The sequence below is a fragment of the Cibotium barometz genome, chromosome 37 (assembly GCF_041138505.1).
Source record: "Cibotium barometz isolate CiBa-2024 chromosome 37, ASM4113850v1, whole genome shotgun sequence".
In the NCBI taxonomy this organism is placed as follows: domain Eukaryota; kingdom Viridiplantae; phylum Streptophyta; class Polypodiopsida; order Cyatheales; family Cibotiaceae; genus Cibotium; species Cibotium barometz.
The window spans coordinates 29,833,570-29,853,537 of record NC_141082.1 but is presented as its reverse complement, the minus strand read 5'-3'; the positions used below and the strand labels follow the sequence as shown (position 1 = coordinate 29,853,537).

At 42.9% G+C, this 19,968-nt stretch overlaps 1 protein-coding gene across 1 annotated transcript; it reads left to right on the top strand.

The window, feature by feature from the left end:
- Positions 1-1,731: 1,731 nt before the first annotated feature.
- On the top strand, positions 1,732-4,991 carry LOC147617150 (uncharacterized). The gene is made up of 2 exons (XM_086776736.1): positions 1,732-3,916; positions 4,162-4,991. Exons 1-2 carry the CDS (start codon positions 1,846-1,848, stop codon positions 4,965-4,967), a joined length of 2,877 nt encoding a protein of 958 aa, XP_086632862.1. The 5' UTR covers positions 1,732-1,845; the 3' UTR covers positions 4,968-4,991.
- The last annotated feature ends 14,977 nt before the right edge of the window (positions 4,992-19,968 follow it).

Sequence of the window (19,968 nt, the reverse complement as noted above, 5' to 3'; positions counted from 1 at the left end):
TAATCAAGACCGGGACAATGATCTAAGGCATATTTTGGTAAACTATGATGCTAAACCATGGTCGTGCAAAAAGAGAAATTTTCTTGCGTTGGGGTGGCCTACTAGAGGGACTAGAATACCATTCCGTTGTCACTATGAACATAACACATGCTATGTATGCAAGGAGCACACACATAAGTACATGTGTGTATCATATACGTGTTAGCACAAACATGATCCAAAACAAAAGACCAAACCATGATATTTATGAAAACAAGAGACTATACACTTCTTTTTGAAGCATGGTAGACTTACTTTTGTATGTCCATGAGCTGCGATTCGACGCTCAATTTTGGCCAAGCGATTTGCAGCAATTGACATGTAGGACGCCATCGCATCTTTCACCCATGAAGTGATGTAGTCCTCCTTTGTGCCCGTCCTAAACACCTCTTCAAGATCATTCCATGCTTGCTCTGCTTTGAAATTTTGTGCACTCAATTGCTAGCCGATTCCTCTCAAATTTCCTATCCTTGTCATGAAATCTTTTCTCTGCTTGTCTTCTCCAACTGCTTGCATTAGGATGAGGGAATATGCGGCTTGGGCGAGATGCCATTTGCTTATTGGTTGGACGACCAACAATGCGTTTAGGGATTTTAACTATTAAGCCATGCTTTTTTCGGAGGTGCTCTTCCATCCGAACCCTCTTTTCAATGAAGGCTTCGCTCGTTGGACATAGATTGCTTGCACGACACTGTCGACGAACGAGCCTCCCATTTGGGAGTTTAACTTCCACATATGGTAGGGGGATGCTTGATACCCCCTCTTTTCCATGCAGAGCTACATCTACTGATTCCAAATTTTCATGCGCATTTGGTGCAGCAGCCATACCCATGGTAGCCTCTAACTTTTTTCGTGGCCTTTTGTTGAGGCTATTGGGGGCAGCCCCTTCTTCAAATGTCCCACCCAAAATTGGTGATTTGGGTGGAGTTGAATCTTGCTTCTTATCCAACTCATTTTCCTTGCTTCCTTGCTTGGAGTTGAATCTTGCTTCTTATCCAACTCATCTTCCTTGCTTCCTTGCCCTGCAATGTCCTCCTTTCCTGGCTTGCAATCATGCTTTCCAAGAGCCTTCTTACCCTTGCCCTTGCAATCTTGTTGAGGGTGAACCTTCTTACCCCTGCCTTGTTGATTTCTTGGTGCCATGCCTAAAAAAAGTGAAGCTCGATGCCGAAATTCAACCTTGAATCCTGTGTGTGGAGAGGCTTGCAAGAGCTTGACTTCAATTGAATTGTAGAATGAGATTATGGAACGGGTAGAGGGATGTATGGGAGATTATGAAGCAGGAGTTTATGAAGAAGCTGATTATGATAAAGCACATAAGTACTTATGGAGCAAGCAAAGCATGTAAAAGAGAGGGAGCACCTGCTGCTGAAAACGCATGTGTGGGTGTATGGGAGAGGGAGACCGCCTTTGTGTGGGTGTATGGGAGAGGGAGAGGGCGCTGCTTGTCCTTCCTAGAATAGCTTGTGGTAGGGACTAGGTAGGTACCCACCCGTTTTACCCGGTGGCCAGGACTACCTCACGTGCCCACGTTCACCACTGAGTTCCCCTGCCACGCCAGGTGCCATGCATGCAGGAAATCTCCACGTCATGCGCCACATGAGGAAAAATCATGCCATGTCAGCGTTGGCCCGAGTTCAAAAATTTGGCCCGAGTTCAAAACGCTTGAACGGTGGCCCATCGATCCCAAATTTCCAATTAACCCGTGTGACTTAGTCAAGAGGCCTTCTCTCATTGCAATCTGTCTTCTCTCATTGCAGTGTTTATGCACAGGCCTTCTGCACAGCGCAGGCACAAGAGAGAGCCATGCCTATTAAGGAGTGGCAGCAGAAGAAACAAAGGAACAGCGCAATAGAACGAGAGAAAAGAGAGCAGATCAAGCAGCAGCTGGAAGCGTCGAAGGAGGAGATTAGGGAGCTCTGGCAAGAGAGGAGCAGAAGCAGCAGCTCGAGTCAGCCCTGGCGAGAGATCCCGAGGCAGAAGGCAGCCTTTGAAGCCGAAATGACCTGTGGCGGGGAGGACGTCCTGTTGGGTTGTGTCAAGGAAAATCTTGACCTCTTGGTCACACATCTGATCAAGGCAACATCTTGTGCTCCCCATCATCGTCGTCTTCATCAGGTTAGTGACAGCCACTTCCCACCCTTGCTCGAAGAGCTGCTCCGGCTGCACTGTAGATCCTGTGACATGCTTGCAGATTTCTCTGGCTTCTACTGCATCAGGCTTGTCCTGGATGAGCAGTCGCCGCTCGCCACCCAGTTCATGGACTTCTTCTGCGACTTGCAATGGCTTGTGGCAGCCCTCAAACCACAACTAGAGCCCTTCATCAATGGTGCAATCGACATCTGCATGACATCAACCGACATCCACAAGGAATCAACCAACATCCACATGGCATTAATTGAGAGGTCGTGCAACGCTCTCCTGGCATCCCTGAGGCCTGTTGTGCATACATGCACCGCTCTTCACTGTCTCTACAAACTATCTTGCCAGTCCTCTAGCCACCCACCAGCATGGGAGTTCCAACGAGCAGTAGCAAAGAAGCCTCGCATGTTCTCCCAGAATGTGTATCACTGCCTCTCAAGAACTTTTGGAGGTTTAGAAGCTTGGAATCTAGACTCCTTCAAAGATACTATTGTGGAGCTAGTAGATGAGGAGCCCCTGGGAGGAGGAGCCTTTACTTATGTGTGCAAGGGGCAATTTGTGATCAGAACTGAAAGTGGGCTGCAGAAAATCGGTGATCCTGTGGCTGTGAAGATGTTTTTGCCGGAAATCTCTGAGCCGGAATCAGAATATAGCTCGCTAACCTTCACAAATCGTGGAGATGACAGCAGTTCATCATCCCTGGACAGCTACATGCAAGGACATTCAAACCTTAGTGATTCTTTCTTTGGCATGTCTGAGCATGGGCACAGTTCAAATACGAGGGAGCACCTACGTTTGAAGATTCCTCACTTATCAGAGCTTCGAGAGTTAGCTTCTCTTCAACACCCAAACATTGTGATAGGCATGGGTTCCATATCTCGGATAGAGCTGAGCAATGGAAGGATTGCAGAAATTAGCGGCATAGTGATGGAGTTAATGGATGGGAGTCTTCAGGACAAAATTGTGCTTCAAGTGCAAGAAAAAGGTTTCAGTGAGCTAGAGATGGTGGACTTGATGCTAGAGATTGCAAGGGCAATGAGGTTCATGCATGAGTGTGGAGTCACCCATCGAGACTTGAAACCGGCCAACATCTTGCTGCGAAACAGATACCTATCATCTGGACTGCAGTGTTTGGAGGTTAAGGTAGGAGATCTGGGACTTACAAAGCGTATTTCTGGGACTTACAGAGCGCATTCAGCATGGCCTGTAGGTACCACAGGCTACATGGCACCAGAGTTGCGAGGAGTAGCTGGTTCCAAAGCAGCATACACAAACAAGGTGGATGTTTATAGCTATGGAATCACATGCCTTGACATTATGACTGGCATTCCTGATGGGAGAATCAATAATTTAAAATGCAAGGAATTGTATAGTGCAGTAGCCAGTGGGGAGTGGAAGAATTGGGCGAAAGCCAAGAGGCCAGACTGTCCAAGACACCTGATCAACATCATAGAGTGCTGCTTGCAAGCAGCCCCTTCTCGCAGACCCACCTTTGCTGAGATCTGCTTTGCCCTCCAGCAAACCAAACGATGCCTGCTGCTGGCTCAGAAATTGCCGGATCATGTGGTATGGCCACATGCCGATGAACCGGGTCTTATCATGATAGCAAAAGATTTGAAAGGGTTATCAGATATAGAAGGTGATCTACACAATGGATTGATGAGTTCCACATATGCGGATCTGAGTGTTATAAATGGATTAGTCTTGGGAAAACTGGTATGCCGTGATTTAGCAGGTAAACTATCCCTCTCCAAAATTTTAAAAAAGAATTTATGATGGTCTGTGTGTGTGTGTTCTGCAAAGCACGACAAAGTGATCATGTTTGGTTTTGCAAGCTATTAAATTAAAGACCTTTGAAGAAGCAGTGGAATGGTCCGCTTATAAGACTTGATAATCTTAGTTGTTGTGTAATGGTAATGAGATTAGGTACAAAATTCATGAACTCTTGACTTGTTTAATGGAATCATGATGTGTGGTCAGGTACAAAATTGATGAACTCTCTCTTTGACAACATCCCAGAAGCTCCACAAATATCAGTGCAAGGTTACTTCGCAAAGGAAGGGGAGGAGCTGCAGCAGCACCAGACATGGAAGAACAATGCTTTGGTGGAAGCAATTAACAATGTCATATCCATGGAGCACTCCTCTTCTCAAACCCCACTTCTAATCTCAGGATCCAAGAAACTTCTCCATGCTCTCCATAACTTGTGCACACACCTGCTTGATTACAACTTTACAAGATTTTCTCGTCAGGAGCTGTATGATTTTGGCAACCAGGTGGACACGTTTGCTGGAGTCCAACTTCATGGTACCTTCACGCAAAAGGAAATTGAGGCTATGAGTCCCACTTGCTCTCGAAAGCATCTCCTTTATCATGGTCTCCATTGTCCTATGATGAAACATGGAGGGCGGGGCTTGGATGCATTCATGAAGGACTTTAAAGCCAACTGGATCAAACATGAGGTGATTTCCACGCTTTTGCGCTGGTCTTGGCTATGGAAAAAATCACGTCTAGCAATGCCTGTACCATGGGACGAAGATGTTATTGACTACACACTTGTTTGCATAAACCCAGCTTCATCCCAGCTTTCTTTCTATAGTTCTTTTGATATCACCTTGAGTGAGACTCTGAGAGCTCATAAGCCACTTCCGCTGGTTGACCTGAGTAATGATGATGCATGTTCTCCTTTCAAGGAGGATGAGTCCATGCTCCCCTTACTTAAGGGTTTCTACTTGCTTCATCATTATGTATGCAGCAACTCCTTGAGATTTGATGTATGCTTTTGACATATTTAAGACAAGGCTTATGCCGAGACCACTCTCAAGAATTCCCATCCCATGTTTTCATCAGAGAATCTCAGGGTGGACGAAAGGAATACTTGGACAAACAATGTTCTGCCCAGCCATCTGTGGCACATTGAAAGGTAATGCATAACAACCCTTAGATGCTTGGTTGCTTTAGCCAGATCAAATTAAGAATGCATGCATCAGCATCCAAACGAAATAAGTAGACCATATGCTGACTCCTACAAGCTTTAGCCTCCAGGCAAGCAAGCAGCAGCAAAGAACAAAAATGTGTGCTTGTCAGCTCCATGTAGGGAGCTCAAGGAACCTCAATTTGCAAAACAAAAGTATCTATAATGCCCACAAATGCCCCTCTTCATTGACTACTAGTTGACTGTGAAATGCATCTGAAACACATGGTGATCCAAGGCATTTATTATAATAACGATCAAAACCTCGTGGTAGCTCTGTGCACTCATTTGAATCATTAGGGTAAAGGGCCCAGAAAGCCAAACCCTTGCATAACATGACATTAATATACAAGAAATCTTTACAAGTATTTAAAAAAAACATTCATTCATTCATGTAAAATAACTCACCCCTATTAAAACAAAGATCTTTGGCATGTGCAAAACGAGCCACTTTCTTATCTGTTGTTTGGACTCCCTTTCATCAAACTTTTCATATGTATTAATCCTATTGGATTGGATTTTTTAATATGTTAAACCAAAGGTGTCATATATAAGACTAATTTCTCATGTATGAAACATAAAGATTATAAAAACAATAATTTTCTTATATGTTAACCAAAGCTTTTTCATACACGATATAAAACATACATGAAACATTAAGATGAGAACAAAATTAGTGATTTTCTTGTGTATTAAATGAAAGCTTTTTCATGCAAAAGATTTAACTTCTCATGTGTGAGACATTAAGATGAGTTTTAAAAGAGTGGTTTTCTTATGTGTTAAACCATACAGAAAATCAATTTCTAATGTATGAACATTAAACTAAGATTATAAAAAAAATATTTTCTTGTTTGTTAAACCGAGGCTTTTCTATACATAAAGATTAATTTTTCATGTATGAAACATAAGAATGTGTTTAGAACACTAAATCGTTCCCCAACATGCCCATGTTTAGCATACCGTATGATTAGTGTTGTTAACGAGACATTTCAAACACAGCCTATCAAATATTTGTATGATGTTGCAAGCCAACTACATTTAGCACACATATAAGCCAGAATGGTGCCAACAATAAGACCTCCTGCTGGTAATTTTTTTTTTTAAATCTCTGCATGCACTTCTTGGCCATTGTCCATGGCTCCTATGCCACCACAAGCTTTCAAGTTGCAAAAAAACATGACAACATTCTGATTCGAGGCCCTTGAAGCTGCATCGTGCTTTGAACCTCAAGCCTCTCAATTACTACTTGTGCTTTTGCAAGCCACATTTAGAACATATATTGACCAGATGGTGCCAAAAATAAGGTCCCAATCTCAACATACATTTTTAGGCCCCTTTGTCTGTGGCTTTTACGCTGCCCCAAGCTTTCACATTGCAAAACAAATGTGGCAAACACCATCAACTTGCATCTGCTCAATACATCTTGACTGCTTCCTCACCATACCATTATTCTTAGCATCCCCTGTTGTTAGTGCAAAACATCATCTTCAGACTCCAATCTAAAGCCTCTTAAGAAAGAGAGCCATCCATTTAGCATACATATCGACCAAGGTGCATACATATCTACCAAGGTGGTGCCACCAACAAGGTCTAGCAACCCTTCTTTTTAAAACATCATCTTCAGACTCCAATCTAAAGCCTCTTAAGAAAGAGAGCCATCCATTTAGCATACATATCGACCAAGGTGCATACATATCTACCAAGGTGGTGCCACCAACAAGGTCTCCTTCTAGCAACCCTTCTTTTTAAATCCCTACACTTATTTTTCAGCCCATGTCTTTGGCACCTATTCTACCACAAACTTTGAAGTTACAAAGAAACTTCATAGCAATAAAAAAGATTCCTGTCCTTTTAAAAGAAACTAGTGGGTTGACTCGTGCTTCGCATGTCTTCTCAAACCTCCAAATTTAAATTCTACCCCAACCTTCTTGAACCTTCTCCTCTCCTCGAACCTCCAAATTCTTTCCACGTGGCAATTTTGTGAAACTCTAGAGACGTGTGGACCTACCATCTCCTTGATTCTCTTCCTGATTGAAGAAAGTTCACGATGTTGCTTGCACGTGGTTGATGCATGAACGATGGAATTTGGAAACGCTATGGCCAGGGTAACAGTTAATGGCAACCTAACTGAATCCTTTGAGCTAACTCGATCTATTCGTCAGGGATGCCCTCTCGCTCCACCGCTATTCGCTCTATTGCTGGCTGATGCGCTACGCTGGTTGGTCCAAAGAGCTATGGAAAAGGTGCATATGCAGGGAATTCAGCTATCGAACAAAAGGGCCAAACTTGTCTCCAACAGTTTGCAGATGACACTAATGTCCTTACACACAATGACCCCGGTTCAATTAACACTTTTTGGGAATGCCTTCACTTGTTTTATCTGGCATCAGGGTCTATTATAAACCACTCCAAGACGGGGATCAGAACAATGATTACAGAACCACCGTTAATGGCTTCTCAACCAAGGATGCAAATTTTCGAATGAGGGACAAATTTTCAGACTTCTGGAATCCTGATGGGATTTGGGGTATCTATGCATCAACGCTAGCAATGGGTCCTTGATAAAGTGCAGAATAAATTAAAACGGCGGTCTAGTATGCAGCACAGCTTTGCAGGCAGTAGAATTATGGTGCTTAAACATATCCTTTTCCCGACCGCATTATATTTTCTGTCATGTTGGTGCCACTCAAATTCTGATTTAAAACAACTAGAGAAGATATGCAGAAACTTTCTATGGTCAAGAAATGCAGATGAGTCAAAAATCCCCGAAGTAGCTTGGAAGGTATGTACAAGACCTAAACAACATGGAGGCTTGGGAATACCAAACATTTTGGATTTTGCAGATTTCATGGCTACCAAATGGATAATTAGGAGCTTCTTAGCACTACAAGATAATGGGCAATCCTTCTCATCAAAAGGAATATGGAAAAAATCAGTCTTGTAGACTTTCCACAGTGGAAGAAACTCCCAGAGATGACTATTTTTTTTTTCAATATGGTTAAAATCAAACCGCAAGGTAGTCCCTTGGTCAGAGAAATGTGGCAAGCATGGAATAGATATAAACCAAAAATCAAGTTGCACAATAAAACAAAGAAACATGCACACATATTACATTTGGATTCCATTTGGTTCTTTGTTTTGCTGTAGGCGGATAAGATCTCTGTAGAGCTCTATAAACATGCATTTAAACTCCACAGAAAGGCGATTCAAATTTGGGATGATGTATGGTGCAGAGACAATTATAGATGGGAATCGGAACAAGAATTATGTGCTATATATAGATTGTCTACAGATGACCTCCAACTGATGGGAATCGGAACAATATAGATGGGAATCGGAACAAGAATTATGTGCTATATATAGATTGTCTACAGATGATCTCCAACTGATTAGGAACAGAATGCAACTATGGCCTGATGATAGAACAACATTTATCCAACTCAAAGGACCTATGCCACACAAGGCCTTAAAAAAGAAGAAGAGTAAGAGTGTTTTCTAAGGTTTCATTTTAGTCTGGCTTGAAAAAGTCAATGAAATGATGACCTTCCATATGCTTTCTATTTGCATGCATTCACCCCTCCATGTCCTCTCTATTTAAGGCAATGAAATAATGACCCCCCCCATATGCTTTCTATTTGTATGCATTCACCCCTCCATTTAGTTTCTATTTGCATGCATTCACCCCCCATATGCTTTCTCTATTTTCATGAATTCACCCATATCCTCGACTCAAGATTTGGTTTTTTTTCGTTTCAAGGTTTTTGGGGTTTTGCTGCAAAACATTTTGTCCCAAAATTAAAAAAACCGATATGTTTTGAAAAATGAAAATATTAATTATTTCTTTAATATAATTAGAGCATTTAGGGACCATTATATACAATGCATATTACAAATATATGACAAAAAAACTATGATTTTAAATTTATTTCCATACATCGTGTGGGTAGGATCATTGAGATTTTGGCATTGTGGAAAAATGACTTGAAATTATTAAATAATTTGGAGAGATGGGAATTGGCAAATAGGAGATGGAGCTTCAAAGGAAAAGGAAGGAGAAGATAAGAGAAGGGAAGGGAAGGAGAGGGAAGCAGAAGAGAAGAGAAGGGAAGGGAGGGAGAGGGAGAAGAGAAGAGAAGGGAAGGAGAGGGAAGCAGAAGAGAAGAGAAGGGAAGGGAGGGAGAGGGAGAAGAGAAGACAGAAGGAGAAATGATAAAGTGCAAAGTAAATTCAGATGGTGGTCTAGTATGTAGCACAACTTTGCAGCAGAATTATGGTGCTTCAACATAGGGCCTTTTCCCGACCATAATATCTTTTCTGTCATGTTGGCACCACTCAAATTCTAATTTAAAACAGCTAGAGAAGATATGCAGAAACTTTCTATGGTCATGAAATGCAGATTAGTCGGAGAATCCCCAAAATAGCTTGGAAGGTATGTACAAGACCTAAACAACATAGAAGCTTGAGAATACCCAATATTCTAGATTTTGCAGATTGCATGGCTACTAAATGGATAATTAGGAGATTCTTAGCACTACAAGAATATTGGGCAATCCTTCTCAAAAGCAATCTAGAAAAATTAGTCTTGTAGACTTCCCTCAATGGAAGAAACTCCCAGAGATGATGATTTTTTTCAGTACGGTTAAAATTAAATCGCAGGGCAGTCCCTTGGTCAAAGAAATATGGCAAGCGTGGAATAGATGTAAACCAGAAATCAAGTTGCACAATAAAACAAAGAAACATGCACACATCTTACATCTGGATTCCATCTGGTTCTTTGTTGCTATAGTGAATAAGATCTCTATAGAGCTCTATAAACATGCATTTTAACTCCACAAAAAGGGGATTCAAATTTGGGATGATGTATGGTGCAGGGGGCAATTGTAGATGGGAATCAGAACAATAATTATGCACTATGTACAGATTGTCTGCGCACAGGTGACCTCCGACTGATAAGGGACATAATGCAACTATGGCCTGATGATAGAACATCATTTATCTAACTCAAAGGACCTCTGGCACACAAGGCCTTCTCCTAGAAATCTAAACAGAACCTTCTACTAGTTCCTCATCTCCCTTCTCAAGATTCTCCACTCCATTGCAAATTTAATAACAAGTGGAACCTGATATGGGACAGAAAACAATGGGGCTTTAAATTCTCCAAAATATGGTCACCCATCATTCCACCGAAAAAATCCTACCTGTTATGGTTGATCATGCACAAAGCGCTCCATACAAATGCACGTGCTCACAATATTGGCTTTGGAAATGGACTATGCCCTAGATATAAAAAAGAGCCGGAAACTATTGCTCACTTGTTTATAGGGTGCACCCACAACGTAGACGCATTAATTTTTTGAATTAATGTATCTCCCTGGCCTAACATTGGGAGGTGACTTGACTAGCTCGGGCAATAAATTAAATGTTCTACAGCTATGGAACATTATTCGTGCTGAATATTTATGGGCTATTTGGATAAGCAGAAATAACTGCGTGTTTAATCATGTATATACCAATGTGATGCTGCCTGGTCGAAGAGATGGTTTGCATTTGCAGATGAAAGTTCTACACAAAGCCAGTACAACGTAGTATATGAAGGATGCGATGGAGGAATTGCTTCAAATGGACAGAGTCAAGGATGATTCTCAAGAAAAAATTAAGCAAATCCTTAAAGAGCGCCTAGAAGAAGATAGCCACGTGGTTGCGGAGGAAGTGGATCTACTTATTAAAGACTTTGAATTACAAAAATACATCCTTAACCTCACGGAAGTGAGAAATGTGTTAGCCGGATAAAAGATCTAATAGCAAGTTACGCTTCTTGAAAAAGCAGTGATGTATTTTGTTTTGACTTTCTCTTTTTAATATAGTTCGCACTTTTTAAAAGAAGAAGAGTAAGAGTGTTTTCTAAGGTTTCATTTTAGTATGTCTTGAAAAAGTCAATGAAATGATGACCTTCCATATGCTTTCTATTTGCATGCATTCACCCCTCCATGTCCTCTCTATTTAAGGCAATGAAATGATGACCCCCCATATGCTTTCTATTTGTATGTATTCACCCCTTCATGTAGTTTCTATTTGCATGCATTCACCCCCTAGATGCTTTCTATTTCCATGTATTCACCCATATGCTTGACTCAAGATTTGTTTTTTTTTCGCTTCAAGGTTTTTGGGGTTTTGTTGCAAAATATTTTGTCCCAAAATTAAAAAAACTGATATGTTTTGAAAAATAAAAATATTAATTATTTCTTTAATATAATTAGAGCATTTAGGGACCATTATATATAATGCATATTACATATGTATGACAAAAAAAACTATGATTTTAAATTTATTTCCATACATCGTGGGTAGGATCATTGAGATTTTGGCATTGTGGAAAATTGAAATTTGGGAAAAATGACTCAAAATTATTAAAGAATTTGGAGAGATGGGAATTGGCAAATAGGAGATGGATCTTCAAAGGAAAAGGAAGGAGAAGAGAAGAGAAGGGAAGGGAAGGAGAGGGAAGCAGAAGAGAAGAGAAGGGAAGGGAGGGAGAGGGAAGGAGAGGGAGTTTGAGGAGAAGAGAAGACAAAAGGAGAAATGAAGGAGAAAGAAGGGAGAAAGAAGGGAGAAAGAAAGGGAGAAAGAAAGGAGAAGGGCACGAGAAACCAAGGTAAGAATAAGCACATAGATGCAAAACCATCTAGCAGGCCAACCAAAAAGAAGTAAAGGATTGAAGAAAAATAATATCCAGAAGTGAATCAGACTGAGCCACAGAATTAGAAACTACAATGTCAAAAGCAACTAGAAACAATTGTGTGTAGCCTAGTCTCATAAGAATAGGAAGAAAATGCAGGAAGGAACTAATGGGGAAGCTAATGGTAAGTGGTTGCAAATAGGTAGAATCCACGGACAAGAAGAAAATGGGCCTGACTTAGAACCATAGAGGGTTAGGCTTAGACCCATGTACACGACCCATGTGTCAAACATAGGCCTCCAAGGCTACAATCAAATGGCATGTGTTTAGGACACTAAATCATTCCCCAACATGCCCATGTTTAGCATACCCTATGATAAGTGTTGTTCATGAGGCATCTCAAACCCAAAGCCTTTCAAATATTTGTATGATTTTGCAAGCCAACTACATTTAGCACATGTATCAGCTAGAATGGAGCCAACAATGAGACCTCCTCTTTTGAACATGACAACATTCGAGGCCCTTGAACCTACAAACGAGAATGCTTTGAATCGCAAGCCCCCCAATTACTTCTTGTGTTTTTGCAAGCCACATTTAGAACATATACAACCAAAAGTAAGGTCCCCATATTTCAATCTCAACATATATTTTTAGGCCCTTGTTTGTGGCTCTTATGTTGCCCTAAGATTTCAAGTTGCAAAAGAAATGTGGGAACACCATCAACTTGCATCTACTCAATACATCTTGATTGCTTCCTCACCATACCATTATTCTTAGCATACCCTGTTGTTAGAGAAAAACATCATCTCCAGACTCTAATCCAAAGCCTCTCAAGAAAGAGAGCCATCCATTTAGCATACATATCGACAGTGTTGATGGCACTGATTAAGGCCATCACATCATCAAATGGTAGAAAACGCCACGTGCCAAGTGGAAAAAAAAATTATATCCTCAACTCAAAAAACATTTGGGGTGCATATTTAGCATACCCTATTGTTAGAGAAAAACATCATCTCTAGACTCCCCCTCAAGAAAGAGAGCCATCCATTTCGATAGTGTTGATGTTACTGATCAAGGCCGTCCTCATGACTAAGTGACACATCATGAATCAGGAGGGATCTATGGTTGGAAAGATGCGTCGCGATCGGGATTTGATAAACATAATTGGATTCCCAAGTGAACTATGAGTGAACTGCGGGTAAACTCGGGGGGTGAACTCGTGAGGTGAACTAGGGTGAACTCGTGAGGTGAACTACGGTGAACTAGGGAGACCTTTTCTAGCAACAAGAAAGTGAACTAGGGAAACATTTTCCAATAAGAAAGTGAACTAGGGAGCAAAATATCAAGATTTAAATTTAAAAACACTCTCCATAACCTGCTGGAAAGTATAGCATAGTAGTTAGATGTTGAAAGCTTGAGCGGATGGTTCCAAGTTCAAATCCTCTTTTGCATTGAGCTCAACCCCTCCAAAATTTTCTAAGTCCCAAAAATCCCCATGGTAGTTCACTCCTCCTGAGTTCACCCCTAGTTCATCACCCCTAGTTCATCACCCCTAGTTCACTCTGAGTTCACTCCTAGTTCACTTGCTCGATGGGAATCCGACGGTCTAGATTAGGAAAGATCGCGACGCCTCTTTTTAGCCTTAGATCCCTCCTGATTCATAATGTGTCATTTAGTCCCGTGGCATGCCCTCCCCACCATAATTTTTTGATGAGCTAGCAACGACAAGAATTAGGAGACCTTACGCGGGCGAAAGCTATACCAGAGGCGCTGCCCTGGGCCTGCTAGTGAAGGGAGGTGATAGGGGTTCCACAAGAGGATCTGTCGGCCCAATTAGCAAGCCAAGTACTTGAAGAAGGTGGGGGGTGGGGATCACAACAACTCTACTCGCGCCGAGGTCCCATGGATAGGTGTCTGTTCTCCCAAAGCCATAGGCGCTAAGTTGTGATGCCCATAATGTCAAGAAGGGGTGGCTCAATGTGCCACTTCCGCCCCCTTTTAGCAACACATTTGATGGAAAGACGCTCTTGGAAGGCGCTCTCTAGGGTCTGTGTAGTCTGAGAGAAAGTAAGACTGTCAAGAGAAAGTAAGGCTATGAGACATCCAACCAAGAGGAGCAATCGGGCCCTAAAATGGTAGGATTTGGGCCTCCTCAAGGTCCTCAAGCATGTTGAAGTCTTCTCCCCCACCACCAAAGGTAGACCCTAGTACACGTAATCCAAAGGTAGACCCCACCACCAAAGGTAGACCCTAGTACACGTAATCCAAAATGCAATGCGAATTGTGGCTCCTTTGGGAGCGTAGATGTTCAGGGGGCTCAAGTTTGGGATCCCCAACCTAGAGAATTAGCCATCCTCGAGCCATGCCACTATAGCCACGGGGTCTTAAAGACCCTTGTTAGGTGAGATCCATGACCACTATGCACTAAAGATGCACACAGGAATCTTGACCATCGATCTTTAAAGTAAACTCGGCCTAGTAAACTTGGACAAGTAAATTACCTCAGCGCATCACGAGGTAATATAATGGCTTGAAATCATATGGATTTGTTGCTTGAAGGTATAGTGTAGTGGTAAGATGTTCCCATGATATACAATGCATATTACATATGGATAAAAAAATGATGTTTTTTGATTTATTTCCATACATCGTGGGTAGGATCATTGAGATTTTGGCATTGTGGAAAACTGAAAGTAGGGAAAAATGACTCAAAATTATAAAAGAATTTGGAGAGATTGACTTGGGAAATAGGAGATGGAGCTTCAAAGGAAAAGGAAGGAGAAGAGAAGGAGAAGGGAAGGGAAGGAGAAGATGTTGGGGTAAAGGCGTTATGCCCACCCTTATAGTGTGTACAAGCCCATAAGTTATAGTACATAGTACACTTAGTACTTTTAATGTACTAAGTGCACTATGTGTACTAGTGCAATATACATGTGTGATAGGGGAGTCACACACTCATGCTTTTCATGAGTTGACTTATCCCCACAACTCTCTCTCTCTCTCTCTCCCTTGCTTCTCTGTGTATGTCTCCCATGAATGAACTCTAAACCCTAATTCAGTTCCTTCTCCCATCAACTGGTATCAGAGCAAGGTCGCCTGCTGAATCTTTCTTGGTGTGTGCCTGTATCTTTTCTGGTCTCTGCCCAGCCAGTAGGCGTGGGCTGGCTCAACTGTTGCCCAGCCAGCAGCGTGGACTGCCCAGCAGCCAGGCGGACTGTCCAGCAGCCACGAGCGAGGAGGGCAGCATAGTGGCGCAGGCAAACACGTGTAGCGCTGGTGCACGAAGAAGCGATAGGCGAGCGAAGGCGCCAGCAATAAGCGAAAGCGTGAGCGTTGGCGAACACTGAAGGCGGCGGAGAGTCGAGTAGCGAAGGGAGCCCGTCGACTTCAGGCGTGTGGAGGGCGCACGGCGAAGCGAAGCGAAGCGCACAGCACTACACAGCGGCTGGCGCTAGGCGAAACTGAAGCGAAAGTGCTTCGCTCCACGTTAGCCAGGCGAAGCGAAAGGTGCAGCAGCAGCGTTGGGCGTCCAACTGGGTACTAGGCGGATGAGTCCTTGTCCGCTAATTCTTCAGCAGCAGGAGGCCTTCTCCTCTTGAGCGCAGGGGTACCCTCTCCGGTTCCCAGGCTGCCGGCAAGGATCCCACGCCCTGGGCAAATCGGTGGTCTGCTGAGGAAAGCTACGCTGCCCAGCCCGTACAGTACTTGCAGTTGCAGCACAGCAGGTGCATCTCCATCAACACAAGCAGCATCAATAAAGCAATACAGCAGCATATTCATCACAACCCCCTCCTGCAACAGAAATCAACCTGCAAATCAGAGAAATTCAGAAATTACAAGGTATTCTGCTTCAAATTTTTTTTTTGGGATTTGCAATTGAGCAAGTACAGTAATCAATTGAGCAGGTACAGGTGCCCAATTGCTCAATTTTTGAGCAAAATTGGCAAAATTGGGTGACATTGGTCACAATCAGGATAAATTTGCAGGAAATTGGTCAAATCAGGATCAATTTGCAGGAAATTGGTCAAATCAGGATCAATTTGCAAAAAATTGGATGTCGAAATTTGGGGCTTTTGATGTAATTGTGCAATTAAGCACTCATACATGCTGTATGATGTGAAAAAATCGCACATTTGGGCAAAATCGCAGCAAATTGCAGTGCAAATCAAGGGGCTTTTGTGCCGATTTGGTTGATTTGCATGCAAGCAATCGCATTTGATGCTGTGGATAATGTGCTGATGCCTTACAAGCACTCAATATGCCTGTAAATCAAGGGGCTTTCATGTATTGGATGTATATGTGGCCAGGGGGAAGCATCGTGAACACTCTGGATGCCTTCATGTGCGCCAATGTACCATGCATGATCAGAAATTGATCTCAAATCAAGGGGCTTTTCAAGTTCGTATGCTTGTTGAGCTTGGCAAAGCAGCAGGCAAGCCATTTATGCCTTGAATCCTCAAAAATCAGCTTGCAGTCAAGGGGCTTTTGCCCAATTTCTGTTCGGGACTGTTGTATGCAGTGTTCGTGACTGTAAAAGTCTGATTTTCACTCATTTGGACAGCCACGAGAGCATTTATTGCTATTGTACCTGCTGGTACAGATTTGGCACAGCTTTGTGCATGTTTTGGCATGGCTGTACACTGTTTTGAGTGATCAAAAGGTTCAAATTCAGCTGCTGAAATTGCCGGTACAGGTTTGGTACATCATTGGTGAGCACTTGGTACTGCTGTACAGTACTTTGGAAGGGCAAAAGAGCACATTTAAGGTGCTGTCCAAAATCTGCAGCAACCAGATTTTGGTGTTTTCATCACAAAAAGTGGGAGAAAAGTTGCATTCTTGCTTCCGCAGTGGGAGATAAAGCTTGGGAGAACATTTGTGAGCACTTTGTGTGCTTTGGGTGCAGTGTTTGCACATTTGCAGGGAGTCAGGCATTTACAGGTTGCATTTTGCTATGGCAACCACAGGTGAGAGCTCTTCATTGCTTCACATCAAGAAGCTTGAAGGCTCGCATAATTATGATATTTGGCAAACCCAGTGTTACAATGTGTTGCTCCAGAAAAAGCAGCACAAGCCTATCAAAGAAAAAGGTGTCATGCCCGCTTCTCTTACAGCTGAAGAGTGGGAAGATATGGATGAGCTGGCAAGATCTACTATCATGTTGTCTGTGTCAGACTCATTACTTTTCAGCATTCGTGAAGAGAAGACAGCTTGGGGAATGTGGCAGAGATTGCAGGACTTGTATGCCCAACAAAGTGCCTCAAGCAAAGTGTATTGGTTGAAGAAACTCATAGGCCTTCAGATGAAGGAAGGGGCGTCTATGACAGCCCATCTCAATGAGTTTAATGGTATTGTCAGCCAGGTCATCAATCAAAAGTTGGCGATGGACGATGAGTTCAAAGCCACCTTTTTGTTATGCACTTTGCCAGAGAGTTGGGACACATTCAGGACAGCCACTAGCAATTCGAATGCTATGCTGTCATATGCAGATGTTGAGGGTGCTCTTCTTCAAGAAGAGATGAACAGGAAAAACAACTCTGTTGGCAAGTCCAATGCAATGAATGCACGTGGGAGATCCCAGCAAAGGGGGAAAAGCCAAGAAAGGGGAAGGAGCAAGTCTCGCTCCAAAAAGGATTTGGAATGCCATTATTGTGGCAAGAAGGGACACATTAAAAAGCAATGCTACAAATGGAAAAATGATCAAAAGGAAAAGGGAAAAGGCAAAGACAAAGAGAAGGATGAAGCCAAAGATGTAAAGCCAAAGGGCAAAAGTGGAGTCAAGATCGAAGAAATCAATGTGTCACATGCAGGTGGCAGTGAGGATGAGGTCCTCTTTACGTCTTCACTTGATGCCCATTCACTTCTTACAGGTGGTCATGGTATGCACTCATGGATCATTGATTTAGGTGCCTCCTTTCATGTCACAGGTTGCAGAGACTTGTTTGTCAGGTACACTGCTGGCAATGAAGGAGTGGTTTATTTGGGTGATAACCATGCATGCAAAATCTTGGCAGAGGTGATGTGAGGCTTGTATTTTCAGATGGCTCACAGCTTATGCTCCATGATGTCAGGCATGTGCCTGAGATCAAGAAGAATCTGCTTTCTACTGGACAGCTTGATGATGCTGATTATGTTACCACATTTGGTAGTGGAAAGTGGAAGATTAGTAAGGGCTCACTGGTTGTTGCCAGAGGCTCTAAGGTGGACACTCTTTATTTCATGCATGCAGGTGTTTGTCACCATGCTAATGTAAATGCAACCGAGCTGCCGGAAATTTCTATGTGGCATAGCCGGTTGGGACACATGAGTGTCAAAGGAATGGAGCAATTGTCTCGTTTGGGTTACTTGCCTTCTCTCAAGTTTTCAAGTTTTCAGTTTTGTGAGCATTGTATATATGGTAGGCAACTACAGTGCCCCCACAAGAAAGCTCTTGGACAGAAAGATGCTCAGTTAGAGCTTGTGCATACAGATGTATGTGAGATGCCTCAGCTTTCTTTGGGAGGGGCAAAGTACTTTGTGTCTTTTATTGATGATGCCACACGCAAGGTGTGGGTCTATCCTCTTCGTTTGAAGAGTGATACATTCTCAGTGTTTCAGAAGTTTGTTGCTCATGTTGAGAATCAAACTGGCAAAACACTGAAGGCTTTGCGTTCCGACAATGGTGGAGAGTATACGTCCAAACAGTTTCAGGACTTTTGTGATGCTAAAGGCATCAAGAGGGAGCTCTCTACTCCTTATGATCCTCCACAAAACGGGACAGCAGAGAGGATGAACAGGACCATACAGGAGAAGGTCCGTTCTATGTTGTCACATGCTGCATTACCTCATGGTTTTTGGGCTGAAGCTGTTATGACAGCCGTTCACCTTATAAACAGGTCACCTAACACGAGGCTTGGTGGGAAAGTGCCAGAAGAAGTATGGACAGGGAAGCCTCCGTCATACAAGCACTTGAGAGTGTTTGGTTGCGTTGCGTACGTGCACATACGCAGGGAAATGCGCACCAAACTTGATCCTAAGTCTCACAAATGCATATTCCTAGGATATGGTGACAGAGGTGAAATGGGGTATAGACTTTGGGATCCCATGAATAAAAAGATCATACGCAGCAATGATGTCATTTTTGATGAAACATGCATGTATAAGGAGCCTGCAAGGCAACAGGAGCCTGGCAGAGTCATCTTTGATGATGATGGACATCATGGACAACAACAAAGGGCTGTAAATCAGCCATTACAGCAGGAAAACCAGCCCTTAAATGGTGCTGAAAATGGTCCAAATGGACAGCCAGATATGGCAGAAGATATCCCTATGGATATACCACAGTTGGAGGATATACCGGGCATGATATTTCAGCCTTATGGCATGGAACAGGAGCCACCAATGGGTGATATGCAGGCTGGACAGCAACCTGCAAATGATGGTCATTGGGTACGGAGGTCCACTAGACCCTCCAGAGCCCCTGACAGGTTTGTTCCAGGGGTTGACTATTTGATGCTTACTGACTGTGGGGAGCCCTCATGTTACAAAGAGGCTTTACAAAGGGCAGACAAAGCTCTATGGGAGCGTGCCATGAAGTCAGAGATGGATTCTCTGCATAAAAATGGAACATGGAAGTTGGTGCCTTTGCCTGCAGGCAAGAAGGTTTTGCCATGCAAGTGGGTATACAGGCTCAAAGTTGCACCAGATGCAAAGCCAAGATACAAAGCCAGGTTAGTGGCTAAGGGCTTCAAGCAGGAATATGGTGTGGACTTTGAGGAGATCTTCTCTCCAGTGGTAAAAATGACCACACTTAGAGCTGTGTTGGCTTTGGTTGCACATGATGATCTGGACTTGATTCAGATGGATGTGAAGACTGCTTTTCTTCACGGTGATCTCCATGAGGAGATATATATGCACCAGCCAGAGGGTTATGCAGTAAGTGGAAAGGAGAAGCTTGTATGCAAGCTGAAAAAGAGTCTTTATGGGCTCAAACAGGCACCAAGAGAATGGTATCATAAATTTGATACATTCATGAAAACTCAGAAATTCAGGAGAAGTGACATAGATCACTGCTTGTACACCAAGAAAGCTTTGGATGGCAGTCTATTGATCCTCATCTTGTATGTTGATGATATGTTGATTGCCGGGAAATCTCGTAAAG